The sequence below is a fragment of the Equus przewalskii genome, chromosome 24 (assembly GCF_037783145.1).
Source record: "Equus przewalskii isolate Varuska chromosome 24, EquPr2, whole genome shotgun sequence".
Classification (NCBI taxonomy): domain Eukaryota; kingdom Metazoa; phylum Chordata; class Mammalia; order Perissodactyla; family Equidae; genus Equus; species Equus przewalskii.
In genome coordinates this window covers 3,906,291-3,930,038 of record NC_091854.1, presented here as the reverse complement: position 1 = coordinate 3,930,038, position 23,748 = coordinate 3,906,291, and the positions used below count along the sequence as shown (strand labels likewise).

General features: G+C 34.8%; 1 protein-coding gene across 10 annotated transcripts in view; it reads left to right on the top strand.

Annotated features, from left to right (window-relative positions):
• Positions 1-7,485, top strand: part of PTBP2 (polypyrimidine tract binding protein 2) — an 84,476-nt gene extending 76,991 nt beyond the window's left edge. For 6 of the 10 annotated variants that reach the window (XM_070592143.1, XM_070592145.1, XM_070592147.1 and 3 more), the window contains 3 exons: positions 5,320-5,536; positions 5,637-5,714; positions 5,907-7,485. In XM_070592143.1, the coding sequence (XP_070448244.1) occupies positions 5,320-5,536; positions 5,637-5,714; positions 5,907-6,039 (428 nt within the window). In that variant the 3' untranslated portion in view covers positions 6,040-7,485. The remainder of the gene's footprint in view (positions 1-5,319; positions 5,537-5,636; positions 5,715-5,906) is intronic. The other 4 variants (XM_070592146.1, XM_070592144.1, XM_070592151.1 and 1 more) reach the window with 1 other exon arrangement.
• Positions 7,486-23,748: the final 16,263 nt, after the last annotated feature.

Below are 23,748 nucleotides of genomic sequence, written 5' to 3'. Positions count from 1 at the left end.
CTTCTGGGTATTTTTTGGTTTTGGTTTATGTAAGGACTATTTTAAATAAGTGATATTTTAATTTTTATATACTTATGTTAGTCTGCTTGGGCTGCTGCAACAAAATAACCACAGACTGAGTGGCTTAAACAACAGAAATTTATTTTCTCACAGTTCTGAAGGCTAGTAGTCCCAGACAAGGTGCCAGTAGATTTGTTTCAGGTGAGAACTTTCTTCCTGGTTTGCAGGCAGCTTCCTTCTTTTAGTGTCTGCAAATGGCCTTTCCTCTGAGCTCTCTGGTATCTTTTCTCTTTTTATAAGGACACCAGTCTTACTGGATTAGAGCTCACCCTTATGACCTCATTTAACCTTAATTACTTCCTTGAAGGCCCTGTCTCCAAATAGTCATGTTGAAGGGTTAGAGATTTATCATCTGAATTTTGAGAGAATACAGTTCAGTGCGTAACAGTACGTACATTTGTAAATCTTATACCCCTACTTTTTAGTAAGATCTTTTCACTAAATCTTTGACTTACTAATGGCATGATTTATAGTTTTTGGACTGTATCTAGTGGCAGATAATGTATTATTTCTCCTTGTTGCTAGGGTAGATTTTGCTTTTCTTGAAGTATGTGACCATAAAAATATGTGCTTACACCATCTATGCCTTTCTCACACACACATGCACACTCAAATCTTACACAAAACTAGGATGTACTATTAGAAAGAATGACTTAAAAAATTTTAGTATGCTTTGTTTCTGGGCTCTGTTCTCTGATTTTCATGGAACTCTATTTGGAATTACTCATTGTTTTGTAATATAAGCAGATGTTTTTATGCTTAGGAAGTAGTATGGGAGAAATAAACAGCAAGGAAAACTAAGAGACAGTAGTGTTTAAATGTGAATGGGATTGTTGCAGTCCTCTAAGAGAAGCCATGTTAAATGATTTCAGAGTTTCAAAGTTTGTAAATGTTAAGATGTTTCTTTAGTAAACTTTTTACCATAGCTTATTTAATTGATACAGTATTTTCTTAAATCAGATATTTTAGGAATAATATAATTTGTAAATTATCTTTAAAAATAGTATACTGGTCCTTGAAGACTTAGATTCTAGCAAAATGCCAAAGAGTAGTTCCTTCATGTTAAAAACAATTATCTGGCTTCTCCAATTAATATTTTTAAGCACTGTTTACAAAAATACTCCTGTTTTTATTTAATATATAGTTGCATCTCAGACATAAACTTATTGGTTCTTCGTAGCAGACCTTTACTTACTAAATTTATCAAAGTGTGCTGTAAAGTGAGTGGAAATCATATAACTCTGCTGTTAGATATTTGAGCAGTTTTTAAGTATACGTATATATTGGCTTTCACTTCTACTGTTATGAATAATGAAGAACTCTTAAGTTGTACTTTGAGGCTTTGCTGGTCTCACAAAAGAGAATTTCAAGAGGTCTTTCCTCTTAAAGGAAAGGAGGGGAAAATAGCAAATGAAATGATGAAAAATGGGGGAAAATATGAATTAAAATGAAGTCCAGATGCATTAATAATAGCAAATATAAAGGAGTAAGTTCATCAGTTAAAAGATTGTCAGATTTGATTTTTAAAATGCTATCTCTTTGCTATTTACAAGAGACATATAAAGTGCAAGGATGTGGAAAGGTTTATAGTAAAGGGATATAAAAAAGATACATTGGGCAAATAGTAAGTAAAGAAAAACATATGCCCATATTAATTGAAGGTAAAGATTATTGAGCACAGATTTAGTTCAAAAGTAAGTTCGAACAGTTTTTATGTATGTATGTGCCTCATGAAATAGCCTCAAAAGATATAAATCCTAAATGGATAGATCTACAGGGAAAATGGAGCAAATCCACCATCATAGTGGGGGATTTCAACCCCTTTCTGAATTATGTCAAGCAGAACAAAAAAAAAAATCAAGAAAGATACAACTGACAGAATACGATTACCTTAACACAGTTACATATGTACAGAATTGTGCATCTAACAGTTATATATCCAACACATTCTTTTTAAGTACACATGGAACGTTTATAGAACTGATCACATACTAAACTGTAAAGCAGGCTTCAGGAAATTTCAGAGTAAGCGTCATATAGACCAAATTATCTGACTATTGCACAATTAAGTTGAGTTAATAATAAAAAAAAACATTTAAAATTTCCGTATATCTGGAAATTTAAAAATAAGTTCTGATGTCTCATGGATCAGAGAACTTATTTTAATGAGAATTGGAAAATATTTAAAACTAAAGGATAATGAAGGTACTATACAAATTTAGATATGTGTGGTACAGTGAAAGGTGTTTTGACAGAAGGTTTTAACTTTTTAAGAGTAACAGTATAAACCGGGGGAAAGGAGATGATAAAGACAAGACTAGAGATCAGTGGTATAGAGGACAGTTGAGAAAAAAATATGAAGCTAAAAGTTGGGTCTTTTGAAAAGACTAATTAATTAGCAAGTGGATGTTGAGTTTCGTTTTTAAAAAATGGGAGAGTCGACACAATATTTTGAATTATGAAGGAGATAACTATTGATGTAGCTCCAGTTCCACACTATATAAACTCTTCCTGTATCTTTAAAGTTTTTACATTCAACTTTTCATTATTCATTAATATTTTCTTCAGAGATGGATTAAGGGAAAGGTAAATTATATTTAACCAAAAATGCCGTTTGACTTTTTCCTCCTTTATCATTGATTGCTTTTGTCCATTCATGCCGTATTTTTTGGAATAGATTTCAAGATATGAGTCCCTTTTTTTAACTTGATTCATTTTGAATTATTAATTCAAATACTCTCTTGCCTTGTTTTGTTTAATCATTGTATGTACTTAACTTTTTGACAGGCTTTCTTTTTTAACTTAAAAATCCTGGTATTCTAATTGCCCCTCCTCCCCCAACCCTCATCCACTTTAGATCTCTTTTGTCAGAAATCAGCTGACTAGAATCTCTCTCATAATCTGGCTATGTCTTGAGGTAGTTGTTTGATTATTTTGCTTTGTTTTAACCCCATTTCTGTATCATCTATCTCCTCTTTGTACAGTCACTATGCCTAAGACTTACTGTTTTTTTTATTCCCGCCCTTCAGTATCTCAAAGCTCAGCTGTTTGCGCAGTCTTTCCCTAATTTTCCAAAGCTACCTAGGACAGCTTTCTTATGACAGCCTTAGTCTGCTTTATACCACTTCATCCCCAAGACGTATGCCTTAAAAAACATTTTGTGGGATGGGGCCGGCCCCGTGGCCGAGTGGTTAAGTTCGCGCGCTCCGCTGCAGGCGGCCCAGTGTTTCGTCAGTTCGAATCCTGGGCACAGACATGGCACTGCTCATCAAGCCACGCTGAGGTGGCATCCCACATGCCACAACTAGAAGGACCCACAACTAAGAATATACAACTATGTACCGGGGGGCTTTGAGGAGAAAAAGGGGGAAAAAAAAAAAAAAACATTTTGTGCGAGGTAATTGCACTTTATCGTAAGCAAAGTTCTATTCACTTGAAACAGTAGTTAATAGAACTTTGAAAATATTTTATAATTCAGATAAATTTTATTAAACAGTTTCTGTACCATCACTGTGAATAATTGAGCTGTTTTTATAAGTGTAAATTTGTAAGTATATGTGAAATGCAGTGTAAGAAAGTAGTGAGAAAAAATTCAGGCCTGAGAGAATTTTTTTCTGTTAGCCTCAGTTGAACATCTAAGGAAAAAGTATTAAAAATATATAGCACTGCACTAAAACAATTAGGAAGAGGAAGCTTTTTACAAATGAGGAAAGCTGTAAGTGAAAAATTTACGTTTGATTCTTTTCTGGATGGTACCTTATACTTCCACGGCATTTTCCTCTTGAGGCATGTTTTATATTTAACTAGTTTAGTCTATGCAAGTAAGTATGTCAAGATGCATGGTTTTAACAAATTCTGAGTATATCCTATGTCAGACTGTGTAGTGTGGTCTACTCATCAAATTAAAAAGATTCTGAGGGTAGGAACTCTTCTCATTCCCTGCCCTTTCACATTCCTTTACCTCTCTGCTCTTAATACTCTAATACTGTGATTTGAGCAGTCAAATCAGACCTTCTGTTTAGCTCAAGCATATGACTTATGAAATAGTCTTTTTTAGTTGTTGTGACTAATGAATAAAACATATAACATGTTAACCGTTCTTGAATCTCAGACAAGTCCATTTAGTTTAAAAATAACCCAACCAGTACCTCAAGAAGTAGCCACATAATGTTCTGTTTTTAGGCATTGTGCTGTGTGCTGGGGTAGAGACAGCGGTTCCTGCCCTCATGTAGTTTACAGAGTGCAGGAGGATAATTAAAATAAATTGTGATGAATTTAAAAAGAAGTAAAGGATCCTCCATGGGGAATACCTAATGAGGTTCTGAACCTTTGCAGAGAATAAAGGAAGGCCTTCCTGAGGAAGGAACGTCAAAGGCTGTGTAGACCAGGAGGGACAGTGAAGGAGACGAATTGTTACAAATAGACCAGCATGCACAGGGGACTAAAGGGAAGAAAAACTGGCACTTAAAGCAACCATGTTTTGTATAGCTGGAGTGTTTAAGTGCAAGGAATATAGTACTGAGATACCAGAAGTTCCATGAGGGCTAGGATGGTTCTTGTCTTACCTCTTGATTCTCAGCACTAAAAAGTGGTTGGTATTGTACATCATCAGTAAATATCTGTTCAAAGAGGCTGGAGAGATAATTTAGGGTCAGACTGGGAAAGGTACAAGCCATGTTAAAGAATGAATTTAGACTTTGTCTCTAAGGGTTTTAAGCAGGTAATGACATGATCAGATTTGCAATTTACAGAGGTCATCCAGCTGCTGTGTTTAGAATGGATTGGAAGAAAGTAGAGGATAATCCAACAGGAGTAGAAATTAGGAGACTAAGTGAGTTATCCAGATCAAAAATAATGGCAGTGAAAAGTGGAGAGGGAGACAGTATGAATTTGAGAGATACTTATAGGAGGAATGGAGTCATAGGACTTGGCAATTGGGATATGAGGCAGAAAGAAGAAGAAGTTACAGATGAGTACTAAGTTTCTTTCTTGGGCATCTAAGTATATGATTTATCAACAGGATTGTCAAAAAAGAGAGATATTTATAATCTGGATTTTCATTCTATGGGAGAAGCTGGCTTTTTTGCCAAAGTGCCTTGTCTAGTGCAAATTAAGTCTTGTCACCAAAGGCTATTGTGAACTCATGATTTATTTTAAAATCATAAGAGAATTCAGATTTTGAACTATTCTAAAATATGAATTACTTTTGCTTTGAACTTTGTTAATGTTGTTTTTAATAGGCATTCTTTCTTTTTATAGCCATGAACCATCTTAATGGACAGAAGATGTATGGAAAAATTATACGTGTTACTTTATCTAAACATCAGACTGTACAGCTACCTCGGGAGGGACTTGATGATCAAGGGCTAACAAAAGATTTCGGTAATTCCCCATTGCATCGTTTTAAGAAACCTGGATCCAAAAATTTTCAGAACATTTTTCCTCCTTCTGCAACCCTTCACCTATCCAATATCCCGTAAGTATTAAAGCTAGAGGTTATTGAGGATATGTGTTTTAAGGATAAAATGTAAAGTTTATTATTAATATTTACCTTTTTTTCCATCCAATTTTTCTAGTCCTTCAGTAGCAGAAGAGGATCTACGAACACTGTTTGCTAACACTGGGGGCACTGTGAAAGCATTTAAGTTTTTTCAGTAAGCAAGCTTTTCTTGTTTTTAAATTAGTAACTTGATAGAAGTAAAAATTTTCTTCAAGTAAATTTTTTTATTTTTTATTTTACTTTTTTATTTTTATTGAAGTTTTTGATTCTGCAATGGGGAAAAAATTCAAGTATTTAAGCCCTTTCTAACATTTATGAAGTATCTAATTTCATAATTTTGTTTCAGAAGAGATCACAAAATGGCTCTTCTTCAGATGGCAACTGTGGAAGAAGCTATCCAGGCCTTGATTGATCTTCATAATTATAACCTTGGTGAAAACCATCATCTGAGAGTGTCTTTCTCCAAGTCAACAATTTAAAAAGGGGGAGATGAAGATTGGGGGTGAATCACATTGTTTGGTGTCATCACCTATTGACTGTTCAGAAAAGTGGGGACCAGAGTTTGATTATTTTGTTGTTTCCTTTTTTTTTTTCATGCTGTTATCATTCCTTGGTTATAAAATGAAATGGCATATGTAAAGGCAGAGTTATTAACTGCTATATTTCATCTGTTCTATAGGGAAGCCATTTTTATTGTCTGTTTAAAATTTAAGTTTAATTTTACTTTCCTTTTTCAACTTAGTTGACATACGTGCCTTAAAAAGGAAAACTAGTGTTGCTATTGTGCATTTACTAGAAAAAAGGAATTGGTTTTCTAGGGCACATTGTTATATGGGAATTATAATATGTTTAGGCAGGGGTGTGTAAAAAGGTTAAGTTTTTGTTTCTCCTGCTTGGAACTTATTTTGAATTATTGGCTTGTCACATTTCTTTCTATTTAGTCAAAGATACATGATATTGAAAGAATAAAGCAGCATTTTTTAGTTTTACTACCTTAGGCTTTATTGCTTTAAAAAAACATTGGCCTTTTGTATCTCACAATCTGGTCTAGATTCAGTTATGAATGTAGGCATTAGTTAAAATTAACAAGATGCAGAGTATTAATTTCTTAAGACAACAAAGTGATTTCTGTAAGTTTGAGCCCTATGTGGAAAGCATTGTGGAATCTTAACCTTTTTGTACACACTCTTGTGGGACGTATCATATAAATGTCAGCACTAAGTAATGTCTTGTTTGTGGCTGAATATTTTTCGTAGATGTTTTTGAAGTTGACATGACTTACGTGCATTTAAATATATATTGCCATCCTTAGTTTGTAATTAAGATTTGGAATATGGTTGTGGATTTCTGAGCATGTGCAGACTGGTCTAGCTAGTTCAGGAACTGGTGCATGTATTTTTCAAAGATAAAGAAAGTGTACTGCGAAAATTTGCAGGAAGATTAATTTTGTGGCAGTTTTCTAAAACTGACAACCAGGTGGGACCAAAGTTTATGTGCCTTTAGTCTTAATTTACCTTGCATTGTAATATTCAGTTTTAATAAATCTTCAAAATATTTTGTATTTAGGAATAGATCTGACTTTAATAAAAACATGGCTCAGAATCTACAGGTCAAATTAATTTGAACAGTTCTTGTCAATCTGAATTGTTGATTCTGTTTAAATGACCAATACTTTTTGAAATTGATGTACTTAGTTTCAAGATTCATAGATTCTGTTATCTATGTAGACAGAATGGTCATGTATATTTTCTATTAGTTGAGTTTTTACATCTTTAGAAATGTAAAATTCAGTATAGTTTGAAAGCGGCACAATTAAAAATTAATTTTCTAACAAAGTTGGGAGGTTTGATGGTTGTTTAATTTCCTTTTGTGTGTACTCTGCTTACCTCTGTAGCATGCTCAATAAACACTTCTGTAGCTCTGTATTCACCTTTTCTGTCTTTCTCTGCTGCCTTTTCTCTCTCTTCTTCTTTGTTTTCACTCCACTGTGCTTCTGAATTCATGTTTATTCTCTGCCAGGGTGGGAAAGGAGTAATAATATTACAGTTCTATGGCTTTTTACCATAAATAAATCTAGATGCTGTGAAATATACCAGCTGGTTTTTTTTTTAATTTAAAAGATGGTAACTGCTTTTCAGGAGGACACATATTAAACATTTCCCACCCTGTTATAATCTACTGCTTTAAAGACATAACTTTTATTGTAGCTTGTTAATTCCTTCTATCTCTTTTGTTGTTGTTGTTGTTTTTTTTCCAGTAGATTTATGCACTAATAGATCTTTTGGATTTGCCATGCTCTCTTGCTGCAGTTTCATCTTTCATCTTTTGTGTCTGCTAAAGATTTCCTACTAATCTTAGACTACCTTGAGAATTTTAACAAAGGGGATTTGATGTTATTGGGAAGAAACAGTAACACATCATCTGTTTTTGCCTTGGGTGGGAAGGAAGGTGTACGTTCAGTTATTTAAAAACTTAAGGGTAATTTGTAATGTTACTGCTTTTCACTTTTTAAAGGATTCTGATTAGGGTGCTATTTGTATTACTCAAAATAATTTTGGTCACCTTTTTTAAACAGGTATATTGGTATCAGATAACTACAGTTATACGTGTTCCTTAGGCTCCTTCTGTTAGAAAATAACGGACAGTTATCACACATTAGGAGAATAAAAAAGAAATGAAGGTATATAATATACATTTAAATATGCTATATTAATACAATAATTCAGTCACCTCCAAGGAAAAAGAATATAATAAATAAAAATAATTGTTTACATTTGAGTTGACAACATGGGGGCAATTTGAAAGCTATAGGTGATCTTTCATATTTTTTCTTAAAATAGCGTTGTAGTACAGAGGCAATCCAGCAACAGCAGATGTGCCTAAAGTCTAAAAAACCAATACCATGGTTAATGAATAGTAAATGAAGAAAATTTCTTTGTTTACTTTTCCTCAGTGTTGGGTGGTGGTTGAAATACCTGAAAGTTGGTACCATCTCCTTTGCAAGTAGTTCCTTGTGGCTGGTATTGACCTGGAAGAAGAAACAAAAGTCCTAAGGTACGCGTAGGAACCTGGTTGCTCCAATTGCCAAGCTGGGGAGAGTTCCCAATATCTCCTGCAGGGGATGACCAGAAACCAAAGTTCTTCCTGCCTAGGGAGTGGCAGATTCTACCATCTCTTACAGTACACCCCATTGCAGCTGTCCTTCCAAAGCATCATGTCAGTGAAGTGGGAATTTTGACACTAGAGTATTTTAAATTTGGTACAGTAAATTAACACAGTCCTTGGCATATAGTAAACTGCTTAAGGGTTAGGTGAAAATAGCAATTTTGTCATCATCATTAGTACCACTGTATGCCTCAGAGTCTTACCTCGTACAGTGAACTTAGGGGCCTTAACTTGAATATTTCACTTAGGAGAGAACTTGATTTTTTTTTCCTATAACAGAGAAAAACTGATTTTTTGACATTAAAGATGATTTTGGAAATGGGTTTCAAAGCACTTACTTCAGGAATGAATTTATACAGTTTAATGTTGGAACTCTGGCATTTGAAAGCAGCTATGAAAACCCTGGCTTAACAAGGAAGGGTAACAAATCATTCTATTAGTTCTATTAGGAATATATTAACTAACACTTTTGAGGCTTTTTAACTTCAAGATTTAAGGTTACTATAATCAAATTATGGTAATTAATTTGTTCATGCAGGTTTTGTGGGGGGTTTTTTTGAGGAAGATTAGCCCTGAGCTAACTACTGGCAATCCTCCTCTTTTTGCTGAGGAAGACTGGCCCTGAGCTCACATCCGTGCCCATCTTCCTCTACTTTATACGTGGGACGCCTACCACAGCATGGCTTTTGCCAAGTGGTGCCATGTCTACACCCGGGATCCGAACCAGCGAACCCTGGGCCACTTCCGTGCGAACTTAACCACTGCACCACCCGGCTGGTCACTGTTCGTGCAGTTCTTTTTGGACACCATATAGTTTGCAGGAAAAGGACAAGTCACTTTCTTAGCCTCACTTTCCCTTATCTGTAAAATGGAGGCAATACTGCTCTGCCCGCTTCACAGGATTGTTTTGAAGCTCACATACTGTTAAGTGCGGAAATGCTATGCCATTGGTAAACTGCTACGTACAAGAAAAAGTTAGAATGCCAGTGTCCCACGAGTGCCGCTTTTGCTTATAGTAAACTTTTATCCACAGTAAATACTATCCTCTCTTCTTGCTACAAAGACATACTCTTTAATGGCTGTTTTAAAGTTAGTCTGGTAAAGCTAACATAGATACATCATATTTATAGACTCCACTTAAAAATGAGATTTTGTATGTATATATCTTTAAAGGTTGCTGTGAAACTTGGAAGGAATTCTAATAAAGACTTTCAAGCCTATGAAGGGAAGAAAAGACATTCTTATGATTAGCTCAGGACTTCAAACAAGATTTCCTCGCTGCCGTAATATCTTAAAATGGAGCATAAATCTGAAAACATGTTTTTTCAGTCAGGAGAAGTGGGTACAGGATTGTTTAGTGAAATTGAACATACACAGGTTTCTATTTTAGCTAAATATTTGTTTCTGGAAAATCTGGTGGTAAGAATTCAGTAGAAAATTTTAAGCCACACTATTAGAATGTTCACCAATATCAAAAATCTTAATTTTATGGTTACTCTTTATTCTCCTGAATATGTTTATTTCTTTTAAGTTACCTGTTTCAGATTTTGCAAATAAAAGTATAAATGTTGGAGTATCAGATTACCCCACATTAAATACAAAATGAAGTGTTCAAGTATGCAGAAAAATACAAAGAGAACATAATGAATATTTAACGCGCTTACCATTTAACTCTTTCACCACCACTTTCCATGCTTTGTGTAATTTTTATGGATGATTTAAAAAAATAAGACATTACAGATTGAACTGACATCCATTATATACCTCTTCTGATCTTAATCCCTACCTCATCCTTTCTCCAAAGGTAATTGTTACCTTGAATTTAGTGGTTTTTAATCCAGTGGTGGTTTTTCAAAGGGAATTCATTCTGTATTCTATAGCCTGAATTTTTGTACCTAGTTACAAAAAATACTGCAAATACTCTAATAATCATGATGATTAAATGGTACAATATTTGTCCAACACACTCTATAATTTTTTAAAGTTAGGATATTTGGAGATTGATATTCCCCTTACCAAATCTCATGGCATTTAACCAATTTTAAGGAGGTTTTTAAATCAATTGCTTTTCAATAAATATTGAATAAGTTGTTTGAGTCTCACATTTCTCCTAAGGTAAAATGTAAAAAGAAACAAGGAGCTATTAGTATTTTAAAAGCTGGAGTTATGTGTGAGATCCTTAAATACAAACATACCGTTTCTAGGTTCACATGGCCACCCCTGCAGCTTTCTTCTGCCTCCTTGCTTCCCTCCCCTATCAATTGACGGAAAGTATTTGGCATCTTTGTTTCCGTCCCCTTACTTCGTGTGTTGTTGTATAGGATTTTTGAGTCAAGGAATTTTAACTTTTTATTACGAAAGATTTCAAACATAAAAAAAAACTAACAAAAGCTGTCATTCAGCTTCAGTTACCAACTTAAAAGCTTGTTTCTTGCACCCACTTTTCACTTCCCATATTAATGCAAACCTCAGACATATTTCATTATCAGACTGTTTGGCAAATGTTTCATACAGTGTTTTATTCGGGTCATAGTTGCTATAATAAGTGGGCTAGCCTAGCTTGTCAACATTACGATTTTTTTCAGGTCCTACAACTTTTCTTCTTAGTGCAGTCCCCACACCAGCAGCAATTAGTATCATCTGGGAGCTTACTAGAAACTCAGAATCTCTGGGGCCACCTCTGACCTGCTGAGTCTACAATTTGACAAGACTGGCAGGTGAAATCGAGTTGAATATTAAAGTTTGAGAAGGACTCCAGTAGGACATTTTTTTCATTTCTATGAAAATCAGCTTAAAAGATTTTTTTCTTGAGTGTGAAAATTATATTGGTAACTTTAAGTTATTCAAAGGTATGTATTGTTACTACACTAAGAAATAATTGTATAACTGAAAAGGACCCTGTACCTATAGTTTCTAACCTTTTGTTTAAAGATAAACACTTCTAAAGAGGTCAAATGAATAGTTTAGCAACATGTTTATGACTGACTTGTAATTAGAATACAGGTCCCTGGGTTTCCAGTCCCGTCCTCCAACCTATTATGCTCCTTAAAGGAAATAGAGCTCTATTGTTAGTTATTTGTGGATTAAAATTGTAACATACAAGTTAATAGATAAATAGCTAATAATAAAAATCATTTTTTTAGTTTAGTACCAAACGTCAAATCTACCCTGACAGGGAAAGAACTTCCATGTGAATTGATTTTTTTAAATGACTGTAAATTAACACTATTAAGCCCTGACTCTCTTATGTTATATAGTGTAATAAAATGATCCCCTTGGGTCTTTTAGTAAATTGACAGCTTTCCTATTAACTGAATGCTGCTTCAGTTTCTTTCCCCACCCCAGTTGGATAGCACAGTTTTGTAGTTTAAACACCTAAGCGTTACTGAGTGATGACTTTGATAGTCTATGAGTTTGAGCTGTGGTATAAATATAGATTTCACTGTGCCATGGTATGCCTTCAGGGGCTATTACCTTTACCCTTAGCATAGTCTTTTTAATGTTCTTTTGGCTGGCAGTTTTCTCTACTGTCCTATCTTGGTGAGTATTTCGTGCTTACCACCCTCATTGCTGTCTCTAATTCTTGTTGCTGCATAGCTGTCCATCACTTAAGCTATTTATTTCTCTTCATTTTTCGAAACTATTTCTCCATTTTTCATAGCTTTTTCTCTCTTCATTTTCTGTTCATCTTCTCTTTTCTTCTTTGCAATTAAGTTTTTTGTTCCTATGACTTACACATTTATACCAGTGGCCAATTAGATTATTCCCTTTTACTGCTGGTTAATGAACTGACAAATGATAGTGCATTGTATGTAATATTTAGATGCTTTGCTATTTTTATCTGTTTCAGCTTAAAATCCTTTTCCCTTTTCTCCCCTTTTTGTCTTGTTTTTTTAACTTCTGGGATTGTAACAATTTCAGATGGTTAGAATCACCAGAGGAAACCTGAAACATTTGTGTATTTATCTCTGGTGTATTCAACTCTAGTAGAGGGAAATTTGTCAAAGAATTGTGGTTAAAGAGCTCCTTTAAGGAGACATGTAAAATTCTATAAGGTGATTCCTAGAAATTAAAGTGTGAATGTTCAAAGGAATAATTACTGTTTTTTCTAAAGGTATAAGTCAAAGCTCTAGAGGGAGCATAGTAACATTGCTGTAGTTGTTGCTTCCCTAAGTTTGGAATTTTATAATGTAAAATATATTATAAATTATATTTTTATTCTGGAAAAAGCATAGGCATTGACATTAGACTATAAACTATTCAAACCTTATTCTGCTACCCAGAAGCTATGAGACTTGCAAGCCTTAATTTTCTCATCTGTAACATGGAGATGTCTACCTCATGTTCACTATGAGGCTTATGTGAAACAGTTCCATTCCGTTGGTAATTTTTGTTTTCCATTGCTTGGGGAAGATTTTTGACATTCTGTTTGTGAAAGTTTTTTACCCTAAATATTAATTTAGACCTGTTTTATTTAAAAGATATTTATTGGACACCTGCATTGTAGGGAATACAAAAGATAAATAGAACTACAGTGCAGATGTTCTATAATGCTTTTGTGAAAACGCTAATTGTTCCAACATACTTGATATTAGACATTACATGAATTACACATTAACTTATGTGTAATTTCATCATGAGAAACATTGATGGAAGAAGAGAACTACACCCAGTTACACTGGGCTGTGTAGAAATACACAAAATGCACACGTGTACACACCTCAAACATCTATCAGCTACCTCCTTCTCCATGTGTGTTAGGAGCCACACTTAACCCAGACCTGCCGTCAACAACTTTCCATCCGATTTCAGTTAACCGTCCTTCCAACATTTCACAGTAACTCAAGCTGCAACACTTCCAACACCCACTTCCGCAAGCAAACTTCAGATCTTAAATTTCAAGATAAAGTGCCATATTTATAGAAGTATTTATATATTTCTTAGCGATTTAACATATTTGTAAAGCTGTGCTGCCATTTTTTATTGTTTCTACCTTTGTGTTACTGATGAAGTTTTTGAATGTTGTGCCCTAACGCCATTTTTTTCCATAAGCCTTGTGGGTTTTATTATGTGATTTTTCATAGTGTGGCAGTTTCTTGAAATGCGTTATGTTGTGTTACAGTGGAACCGACTATCTACTTTCAAGGAGCTTCTAGTCTAATTCACATGACAGAATATGTAGCAAAATAATGTGACATTGGACTTCAGAAAACAGAATTTGAGGTTGAGCATCACCATTTCTGATCATGGTACCTTGAGCAAGACGTTAATTATGTGAGCCCATTTTCTCTATGTCCTTTCTGTATTACAGGTTTCTTTTTAGTTTCAAAAAAGATAATTTATGCACTCACTTTATAAAACATCAGCTGCTCTAGAAATCTAGCTTTCGGAATGTAGTGACAGAAAAATCATCTTTTGGATCAATTTTAAGGTGAGATGATAAAAAATTTTTTCTGAGCAAATGGAGATATGTTTTGAACTCAAAGCCCGAGCTCTCTTCTCTGTACACCACAATGAATAATGCAGTGTACATAAGTTATTTGTAATTTACTCCCTTGACTTTCCATTTTTTAAAAAATCATAATTGAACTTGTTATTCATATATATTTATAAAATTACAGAAGAGCACCAGAAGAGGTAAATTTCAGTTTTAAAGATTGTCAGCCTAAAATACCCTGTATTATGCTTTCAAATGAAATACAAGCCTTTAAAACTATGGATTTCTACCAACTAGAAATATGAATCTTAATATTAAAAAGATGATAATACTTATTTGGTAACATCTACTTTTAGCATATAAATCTGTTGAGCATTCATTTTTTTCATTCAATTATTTCACGCTATGTGCCAGTTTAGATGCTGTGAAACAGCAGATAAAACAGTTCCTTCCTATCTTGGGGCTTTCAGTCTGGTGTGAGATAAGTAAATAAGCAATTATATAGTTTGATGAGTTTTATGGAGAAACTACTGGGTGCTGTTATAGTATACTCAACCTTTATCAGGACGGAGTTCTTGGAGGTGGTTACACTTGAGTTATGTGGGATGGAGAGAGGGACAAGGAAGGGAAGTGTTGCAGACAGAATAGTTTGTTAAAAAAGAGACCTGAATCAAGTTTTTGGTACTCTGGAGAAACTAAAAGTTCAGTGTGGCTAGGTCTTAGATGATGAGACAGGGAAGGAGTAGAGAAATGTGTGTGAATAGGAAGAGGTCAGATTATGGGCCATGCTAAAGCATTTGGACTCTATTCTAATTCAGATCAGTGGTTTTTAAACAGAACTGTTGGTAAAATGGATCTAAAAGAGGGGTTAGAGTTGACATGACAAGACTGGTAAATTTATTGTGTTCATTAAGATATCCCTTTTAAATATAAAGTTTTTTCCTTAGTTCTAAAAAATCACACAAATAGTTTGTTTAAACCTCTCCATCTAGGAACCTGAAACAGAACTTCACATTAAGTTCTTTTAAAGAATACAAAATTAAGACTTCAAAAACTATCTTGTTGAATGCCATTAAAAGGAAGACCGTCACCCTAAGGCTGCATTATCCTCTGACAAATTAAACCCCATGCCCGTGCTTCTCTAACTATGTAAGAGTTAGAGAAAGCCATGGAACAAACCTACTGCTTATTTTTGGATTGTCTTTTTTTGTGGTAATTAAAAATATTTTTCCACTAAAACAAACATGGACATATCATTAGAAGAATGCAAAATATAAAGCTAGGAAGTTACAACATAAGATTTAAGGTGAAATTTCAAAGCCATTTTAGCCACTGTGCTTTTAGGGCCATATTAGACTGCTTCAAGACCCCCCAGGAATATTGGTTCACTTTCCTATGCTGTTCAGGCTGCCGTTTTGACTTGAGAATTCTGAGTCACTACTCTTAAGTAATATAGAAATTTAAAATCTGAAACGTCAGTTATTTTGAGTTAAAAGAATTGATGTAGATGAGCAAAGATCTTGTTATAACAATGTTTTAATCGTTTTTTTAAAAGATTGAGGTCTCACAGTAAGTTTAAATATTACTTACTAACAAGATAAAAGTATGTTAACTGTAATTTGCCTTTTAGCTAATTCAAGTAGAGTTATACATGTGGTATATTCTTGAGTTTACAATCACACTCAAAACCAGTTTAATGATTGAAAATTCGGTATACTTTCCTTTACCACTTGTGCCTCTAAATGTGCTATCTACCCTAGCTTATCATTTTGTATACAAAAGTCATATGTAAAGGGCCAGCCCTGTGGCTGAGTGGTTAAGTTTGTGTGCTCCACTTCGGCACCTGGGGGTTTGCCAGTTCGAATCCTGGGCACGGACCTACACACTGCTCATCAAGCCAAGCTGTAGCAGCATCCCACATAGAAGAACTAGAATGACTTACAATCAGGATATGCAACTATGTACTGGGGCTTTGGGGAGGGAAAAAAAGAGGAAGATTGGCAACGGATGTTAGCTCAAGGCCAATCTTCCTCACCAAAAAAAAAAAAAGTCATACGTAATTGAGTTTGATGAGAATTATTTGAAATCAAGTAGACAAGATGTCTAGATATATTGAGCTTTATAGTAAATAGAATTTCCAGAAATATTTGTGTTAGCATTTGCTTTCTTTGTAATCACTGAATCACTATTTTTAACCTAGCGCTGAAGAGGTTCCTTACCAATATGTTCTCTCCCTCAAGTATATTCTCTTTCTGTGTCTCTCTTCTTTGCTTTTATTAATCATTTTTAACGAAGATGATTTATGGAGTTGATATCCAGGTCAAATTCCAGTTTCGAAACTCCAAAAGACTGTCAAATTTTTGACATCTACTTTAAATGAATTGTTACTGAGCAGATATAATTTAGTTGTAATCAGTTTAGTAGTGTTTGACCTAAGGAGATCCAAAAACTCTCATCTTATTCATTCTATATTAAATAGATTTACTGCATAAATTTCAGACCATCTAGGTCTAACACATGGCCTAATAAATGCAAAATAGTTGGCAAAATTTATCCAAATTTTGTTTTCATTTGACATCTATTTTTACTGAATTCTGGATCTGAACATGATATACACAAGTACTAGTACACTAATACACAAGAGTTTGATCTGTCTTTTCAGGAATAGTTAGAATGGTATCTTCCGTTGGAGAGCCACAGTATGTGGTTCCTTATAGACTCGTTGAAGCAAATAATAGAAAACCAGATTATAAAACAAGACAGGAAGGAAGCAGCAAAATCGTATGTGTAAGAAGATTTCTGAAAGAGCACAAATATGGTTAGGCGTGTCCTTCTGTTTTGTATCTACACTCAACGATGAACCCTTCATGCACAGGGATGTGGAATCATGGTGAACCCTTTTCTTTCCCTGTTTTCCTTCAGGGAAAAAAAAAGTATTACGTATTCTCTAAGAACCTAAATTTATAGTTTCATTTGCTGTGATAAAGACATGATCAAAATCATCCATAGACCTATTCTAGCTTTGTTAGATTTGCAGTGCTGAAGAAGACATGGTCCTTTCATTTGTCTGTACAACCAACACTGAAAGTGAACTATCCGTGGTAGCCTTTCAGTCAAAGGAAGATGAAAAGATCTTTACTGAATCTTATCCTTCTTTGTCCTGGTCGCTTATTCATATGACTTATCCCTGACACAATTTTACATTACTTAACTTTCTCTGTCCTTTGGATGTAAATCTTGTATGTTTTTATCATAAGATCTAAATGCATTTTTGCACTAGAGTGCCAGAACTTTCAGCTGTCCTCCATCTTTCTCCTACAGGATGAGCATGAGAATGTGTTTTCCTTTTTCAGGTAATGGGGGATTTAGTAAAACTTCAGGAAATGACACACATGTTGGAGCAGTGGCAAGAGGAAACAAATCTGATGTCCAGTAGGTCTGGATTTATAGTTGTGGTCCTCTAGTAAGTAATAGCTAGAATTTAAAGAATATTCTCTAGTAACACTTATACTGAAGTCTGTGCATTTGTACATTTAATTTCTGTGGCTACCGTGTGATGCAAATACTATTTTTGTATTAGAGAAAATGATCGTCAATATTACTACCAAAGTCGCATAGTAAATCTCAAAGCCTGAGCCCGTGTTTTAAACACTGATCCTCCCACTGTCATCTCAGTTCACAGACCTTTAGTGATAACACTTTATCATATACTTCCATAAACATGCATAGTTTTCTTTTGACACATTTATTCTTTACCCTGTGTCATTGCTCTGCCTACCTCAAGCTCTAGGGTTCAGAGGCAAGTGATGGGACAAATAAACATAAAACTAGGCACACTTTCCAGTGGCAATGTGTTATCAGAGACTAGGTGATGATATTCTTTGCTATTGAGTCTTTAATTTGAGTATTTTTGTTTTTATTGACATCAGTGTGCTGAGGCCTTAGTCCACTCTGAGTTTCTCACTACACTGGCTTCCATTTCCACCAGGGACCTATTCTTGGACTGGTTTCAACATCTGCAGATCAGACCTCTGATTTCCCAGGGCCTCAGCCAACACCAGCTTAAAAAACAGGCCTCAATGACTAGCTCCATTCAACTTTTTTTTTTCTTAAGATTTTACTTGTTTTCCTTTTTCTCCCCAAACCGCTCCCCCCGGGTGCATAGTTGTGTATTTTTTTTCACTTGTGGGTCCTCTGGTTGTGGCATGTGGGATGCCACCTCAGCAAGACCCGATGATTGGAACCGGCAAAACCCTGGGCCACAAAAGCAGAGCTCGAGAACTTAACCACTTGGCCACGGGGCCGCCCCCCCCCCCCCATTCAAATTCTAACACTTCTTGGGCTACAGCACACTAATAATAGCTAATAATTAAGAATTGCCATGTGCAAGCCCTACACAAAGTACTTTATATAAATTCCAAAATCAGAGTCTGTAAGTGGTAAAGCTGGAAATCTAATTTAGGAAATCTGTCTCTTGCAGATGAGCTCATATGGGTCCTTTGCAACATTTTAAAAGCATTTTAAGGATCAAAGTCAATTGCCTTTTCCTATTTCCCTTAACCTATGTATACGTATGTTCAACGTTACCACTTGTAAATACTGAGAGAATCACTGAACATCACTTTCTGTAAATGTTTGTCCTTCCACGTGTAATGTTCTTACTTCCCTCTTTCCTGGCCTGCTGATTTGTACTTAAGACGGAATTATGTTACTGGAATCCTTCCCTGATTTCTCAGCCTAGACTTGGTTTGTCTCCCCTAACAAACTGTTTATCTGTATCACTACACTTGCCAAATCTGTTCAATTCAAGCAAAGATTTCAAAAATGACCCACAGTCTAGCAAAGAAAACATAAAACAACCATGTTGCCATGGTTGTAAAAGAGAGGTATATATAATTGTCCTATGAGAGTACATGAGAAGGATAGATTAATGCCACAGAGGAAGTGACATTTGGCTAGACTATTGAAGGGTAAGTGAGCATTTGCCAGAAGGAGAAATGGATAAGGAAGGCGTCTTAGGTATGGTGAGAGGTAAGTACAGCGGCACAGAGAAATAGATTATTTTCAGCTCTGAGTGGTTCAATATTGATGCAATATAGTATGGGAGGTGGGAAGTAGCAAGAGATAAGACTAGAAAAGTGACGTCCTGTCTGTCACGCTGGAGATTTTAGTCTTCCCTGTAGATAGAAATCATGACTATTTAAATAAGAGCTCTATGTGATCAGATTTGTATTAGATAACTGGTAGGAATGGTGAGGATAGATTGCAGTGATGAGAGCCTAGAGTAGTTGAGATCAGCTGGGGAAACTCTTGGGCCAGTGCAGGCGAAGGATAATGCTGTGAACTCAGGCAGTGGGAATGGAGAGAATTTGAGAAATATTTCAAAGATGGGCTGGGGGGAATAATGAAATGAGAGGATGTGAAGAAAAAGGAAGAGTTGACGACCGGAGGGTTATGCTATTATTTGTATTAAGAAAGAAGTAACTTTATAGTATGGTTTTACAGCATCAGTTTAAAGAACTGTTGGAACACCCACTTAGGTTGTGAAAGTGTATGTGAAGAACAGAAAAGAGGAGGGAGTGGAGATAATATCCAGGTAGTTTTTTGGCCATATCATATAGCTAACAGTTTAAGCAATAGGAGAGGATAAGATCAGCTACAGAGAGTGGGTAGAGATGTTTATTTTTATCTATTTCACGATCTATCAGTCGTCTCTGTCCAAGTAGACCGTGTGCTCACTGAGGGTTGGGACTGAGTCCACTTTTGTGTGCTTCCAAGAGGCCGGCAGAAGAAAATGATACTTTCAACAGGAATGGGTATTTGCTTAAGAAGTTTTTTCCCTCTTTGCTCTTTTATGTTTAAAGCACTTTTCTTTCTTTGCTTACGCACTCTGTTCAATTCAGCAGAGAGAGTAATTTAGAAAGTAATTTCTGGCAAGGTGTATAATATAATGAAATTCCACCGCAGGGAAAGACTGGAATGCTCTGTGGAACTCACTGTATAACTCTAGCCACAGTTGCACCTTAGAGGCTTTTCAAGAACATAGAAAAGTTATTACTTTTGGGGGGAAAGTAATGTTAATGATGTATTATTGTTACTTCTATTGTTCTGCTTTGAAGCTTAAATATATGCTAATCAGACAGGCTACAACATACAAGTAGTCCATGTATTGGATGGTTTTCACGAAATGTATTGAAAAGGACTTAGAATATCAATGCTTATTCTGTAATGATATAAATTACTTACAGATATACTATCATAGGGAAATTGTACAATTCTACATCTACACATATACTATGTAGATAGGCTGAATCTATATTTGTTGATATTTCTTCAAATTTTATTCCTTTAGATTTGGCTTTTTTTCCTTCATATTTTCGTTTGTCTTAGTAGAGTTTTTTTCTTCCCTACCCCCTCCCTGCCACCCTCCATCCCTACTCTCCTTGTTCCATTAGAATCTCAGAGTTAAATAAGCAATTTTCTAAGATGTCCTTGTCAGGCGACATTATGGAAATTATTTGAATATCATTGCTAAGCCAGGTGAGCCATTTAAAAATGTAAATAATTTCCAATACCATGAATCTAGCTGATGAAGAGCAACCTTAATGCTGATTGATTTATTAGAATCTTTTCCTGATTAGTAATTGCTTCAAAATCTCTTTTCTATGGTTCAGTTTATCATTTTTGTGCCAGTTCTTAATATATATCTGTATAACTATCAAGTCTGTCATAAACATTTTACATCATTAGTTACTCCATACTTTTCCAGCCAGTAATAGAGGGCCAATAACTGTACATTCCTTATAGCTATTGACTATTCACGGTGCTTACTTAATACTATTAGTGATCTGATTTATAAAATATTTGAAAGCCTTGCATTGGTCCTACTCAGCACTATGTTTTTCTCAGGGGGTTATACTTTAAAATATATATTTTGGGACCACAACAGCATTCAGATTACAGACTTTCAGGTTTTCATCCATTCTTTAAAATTACTTTAAAGAAAAAGACATAATCATGATCTTGAGGCATTTTGAACTTGAGCTTTGTTTGAAATTCACAAACACGATTATAATTTCAAGAAGCACTGTCTTATAGTTATCTTATTGCTGTAATGGAGCTGCTAGAAATTTCATTTATTCTCAAGTTAAATCTCAGGAAACCTATTTTATCATAGGAAATCAGTCACTTCTGAAATACTGCTTTGACTCTAGGGTTCAAATTTATTCATATAACTTGAGGAATGCCTATCAGTCAATCACAGAAGTTTTATGGCCTATTATATTTATTTTTTTAATATAAATTTCAATTTAGCATTCTCAGTGGATAAGTACTGTGTGTATTGCTACTTTTATCACGTGTGTCTTTATTTAACTATAGATACATGAGGAAGTTTGCCATGTCCTACATGTCACAGATTTTAGTTGTGTAGTGACAGTAAAAGAATTTGAGTACAATATATATTAACTCAAAAATCTGTGATTATGGCTGATTTTCAGCCATCTATTTAACAGAGATAAGAGATAGTACCCTGTGCTATATAAGAATGTTTTCCACCTTGGAATTAACTTGACGGTGAAGCTATTTTGGCATTTGTGAGTATCACAACAACCATGGTTTCCTGATGCCAAGTTTAATACTTGATATATGCATGAAAATGTGAGGACAACTCATTTACTAAAATAAGAACAACTGCATATCTCTTTTAAAACTGTTCACTGGTAGCTCAAAATCTTATATACTGTTTTGTTTCAAAAAATACCATTTCATGGGGGGTCGGCACGGTGGTATAGTGGTTAAGTGTGCGTGCTCTGCTTTGGTGGCCCACACAGGTTCAGATCCTGGGCGCAGACCTATACACCACTCATCAAGCCACGCTGTGGCAGCATCCCACATACAAAATAGAGGAAGATCGGCACAGATGTTAGCTCATGGAAAATCCTTCTCAAGCAAAAGGAGGAAGTCTGGCAACAGATGTTACCGTAGGGCCAATATTCCTCACCAAAAAAGAATATTCTTTCATGGAAACAAAAACTCCTCATTTTTATTAATTTCTCAAATTATAACTACTTTTCTAAAAAGAAAAGTATAATTATTTGAACAATTTGTGTGCTAGTATCTATTACATTTAAAGTACTTTCCTCTTAAATGGAGGACTCTAACGAATTTCAAAAATCAAAAGATACTCACCAAAATATTGCAAATAAAGTAAGATTTCTCTTTGTGCATTCATCTAAATGTTGTGTTGTTTTTGCACATAGAGGCATGTATAAGTATTTTTGGTACATTCCAAACCTTTCCTTATGAAGTACAGGTTAGTTCCATTCCATTTATATTTGATCTAGCAAGAATTTGTGAGGCCTAAAAAGACTACTTGTTTGAAATAATTCAATATTGGAGTTTCAAATGAACATATATCTAAAGTCAATGGGGAAGAAAGAATGAACTGGAAGGCTCTCGCCTAGAGTAAGAATTCAGGGCATTTTTTTCCTTATATAATTGTATTAAACCAAGCTTTCTTTTCTCTTCCAATGATTAGATAAGATAGAGTTCAAAAATGATTACTTGAACTTAAAAGTAAATAGACACTTCCTAAATAAAAATAAAAAATAGACTTTCAATTTGTTCATACTGAAGTCTATTTATACAACCTAAAGACTGTAGCCTCTGGTTTACTACATTTATTTAGTTCAGTTGTCTTTTTTTCATTTAGAAAATGTTTATTCTATCATGAAAAATTCTTAGATTTAAAACTGAAACCTAATACATAAGGAAATACGAGTAAAAGTCCAGGAGAGTGAGTCGGTATTGCCACTGTTTTAAATCTGACTTTGAGGAAATCATTTAACCATTTAGGAGATAAATTTTCTCATGAATAGAATTACTATAATTAATTGATGCAATTTCAGAGAAACTATCATTCCATCTTGGAGAAATAGGAAATGCTGCACATTTTTAAACAAATGCTGACAACAAATAATGCTTTTAGTGGTAAATTAATTGGAGACTTGATCTCTAGGAAGAAAAGCACTAAAAAAATTCAGTAAATGGAAGAAAAAAATTACAATATAGTGGGAAAAACACTGATCTGGGTTAGAACTGAGTGTCTGAAATAAGCTCTATCCTTAAGTAGCTTTAGGGCTCTGAGCACCAGTGCTTTTTATCCTGAAAATCATGGTTGGCCTAAAAGATCTTTATAGGACTTTTGAGATTTAACATCTGTGATTTAAGATCATCGTAGGCTTAGAATATGTTAAATATCAAATGATGATGGAGAGCTCCGTGGAACACTACTACAGTTGCTTTAGAGAGACAGGATTCTTTAAAGAGTACATTAGACAGGAGCCAAATGGCAAGTCTCTATCAAACTTACTGTAAATATGAGTTGTTTAGTAGTGTTTTGCCCGCACCATTAATGAAGTTTTACAAGACTTCTCCATTCACACACCTGGGCTTAGGATCCAAGAGTAAAGACAGACACAACTATCAGGCTGAGGCTATCACAAATTTGCGCTCTCTAGTTTCACTTGGTCCTCAAAGCTCCCTATTATTCATTTTACATGACCCTGATGAACTCTTGCTCCCC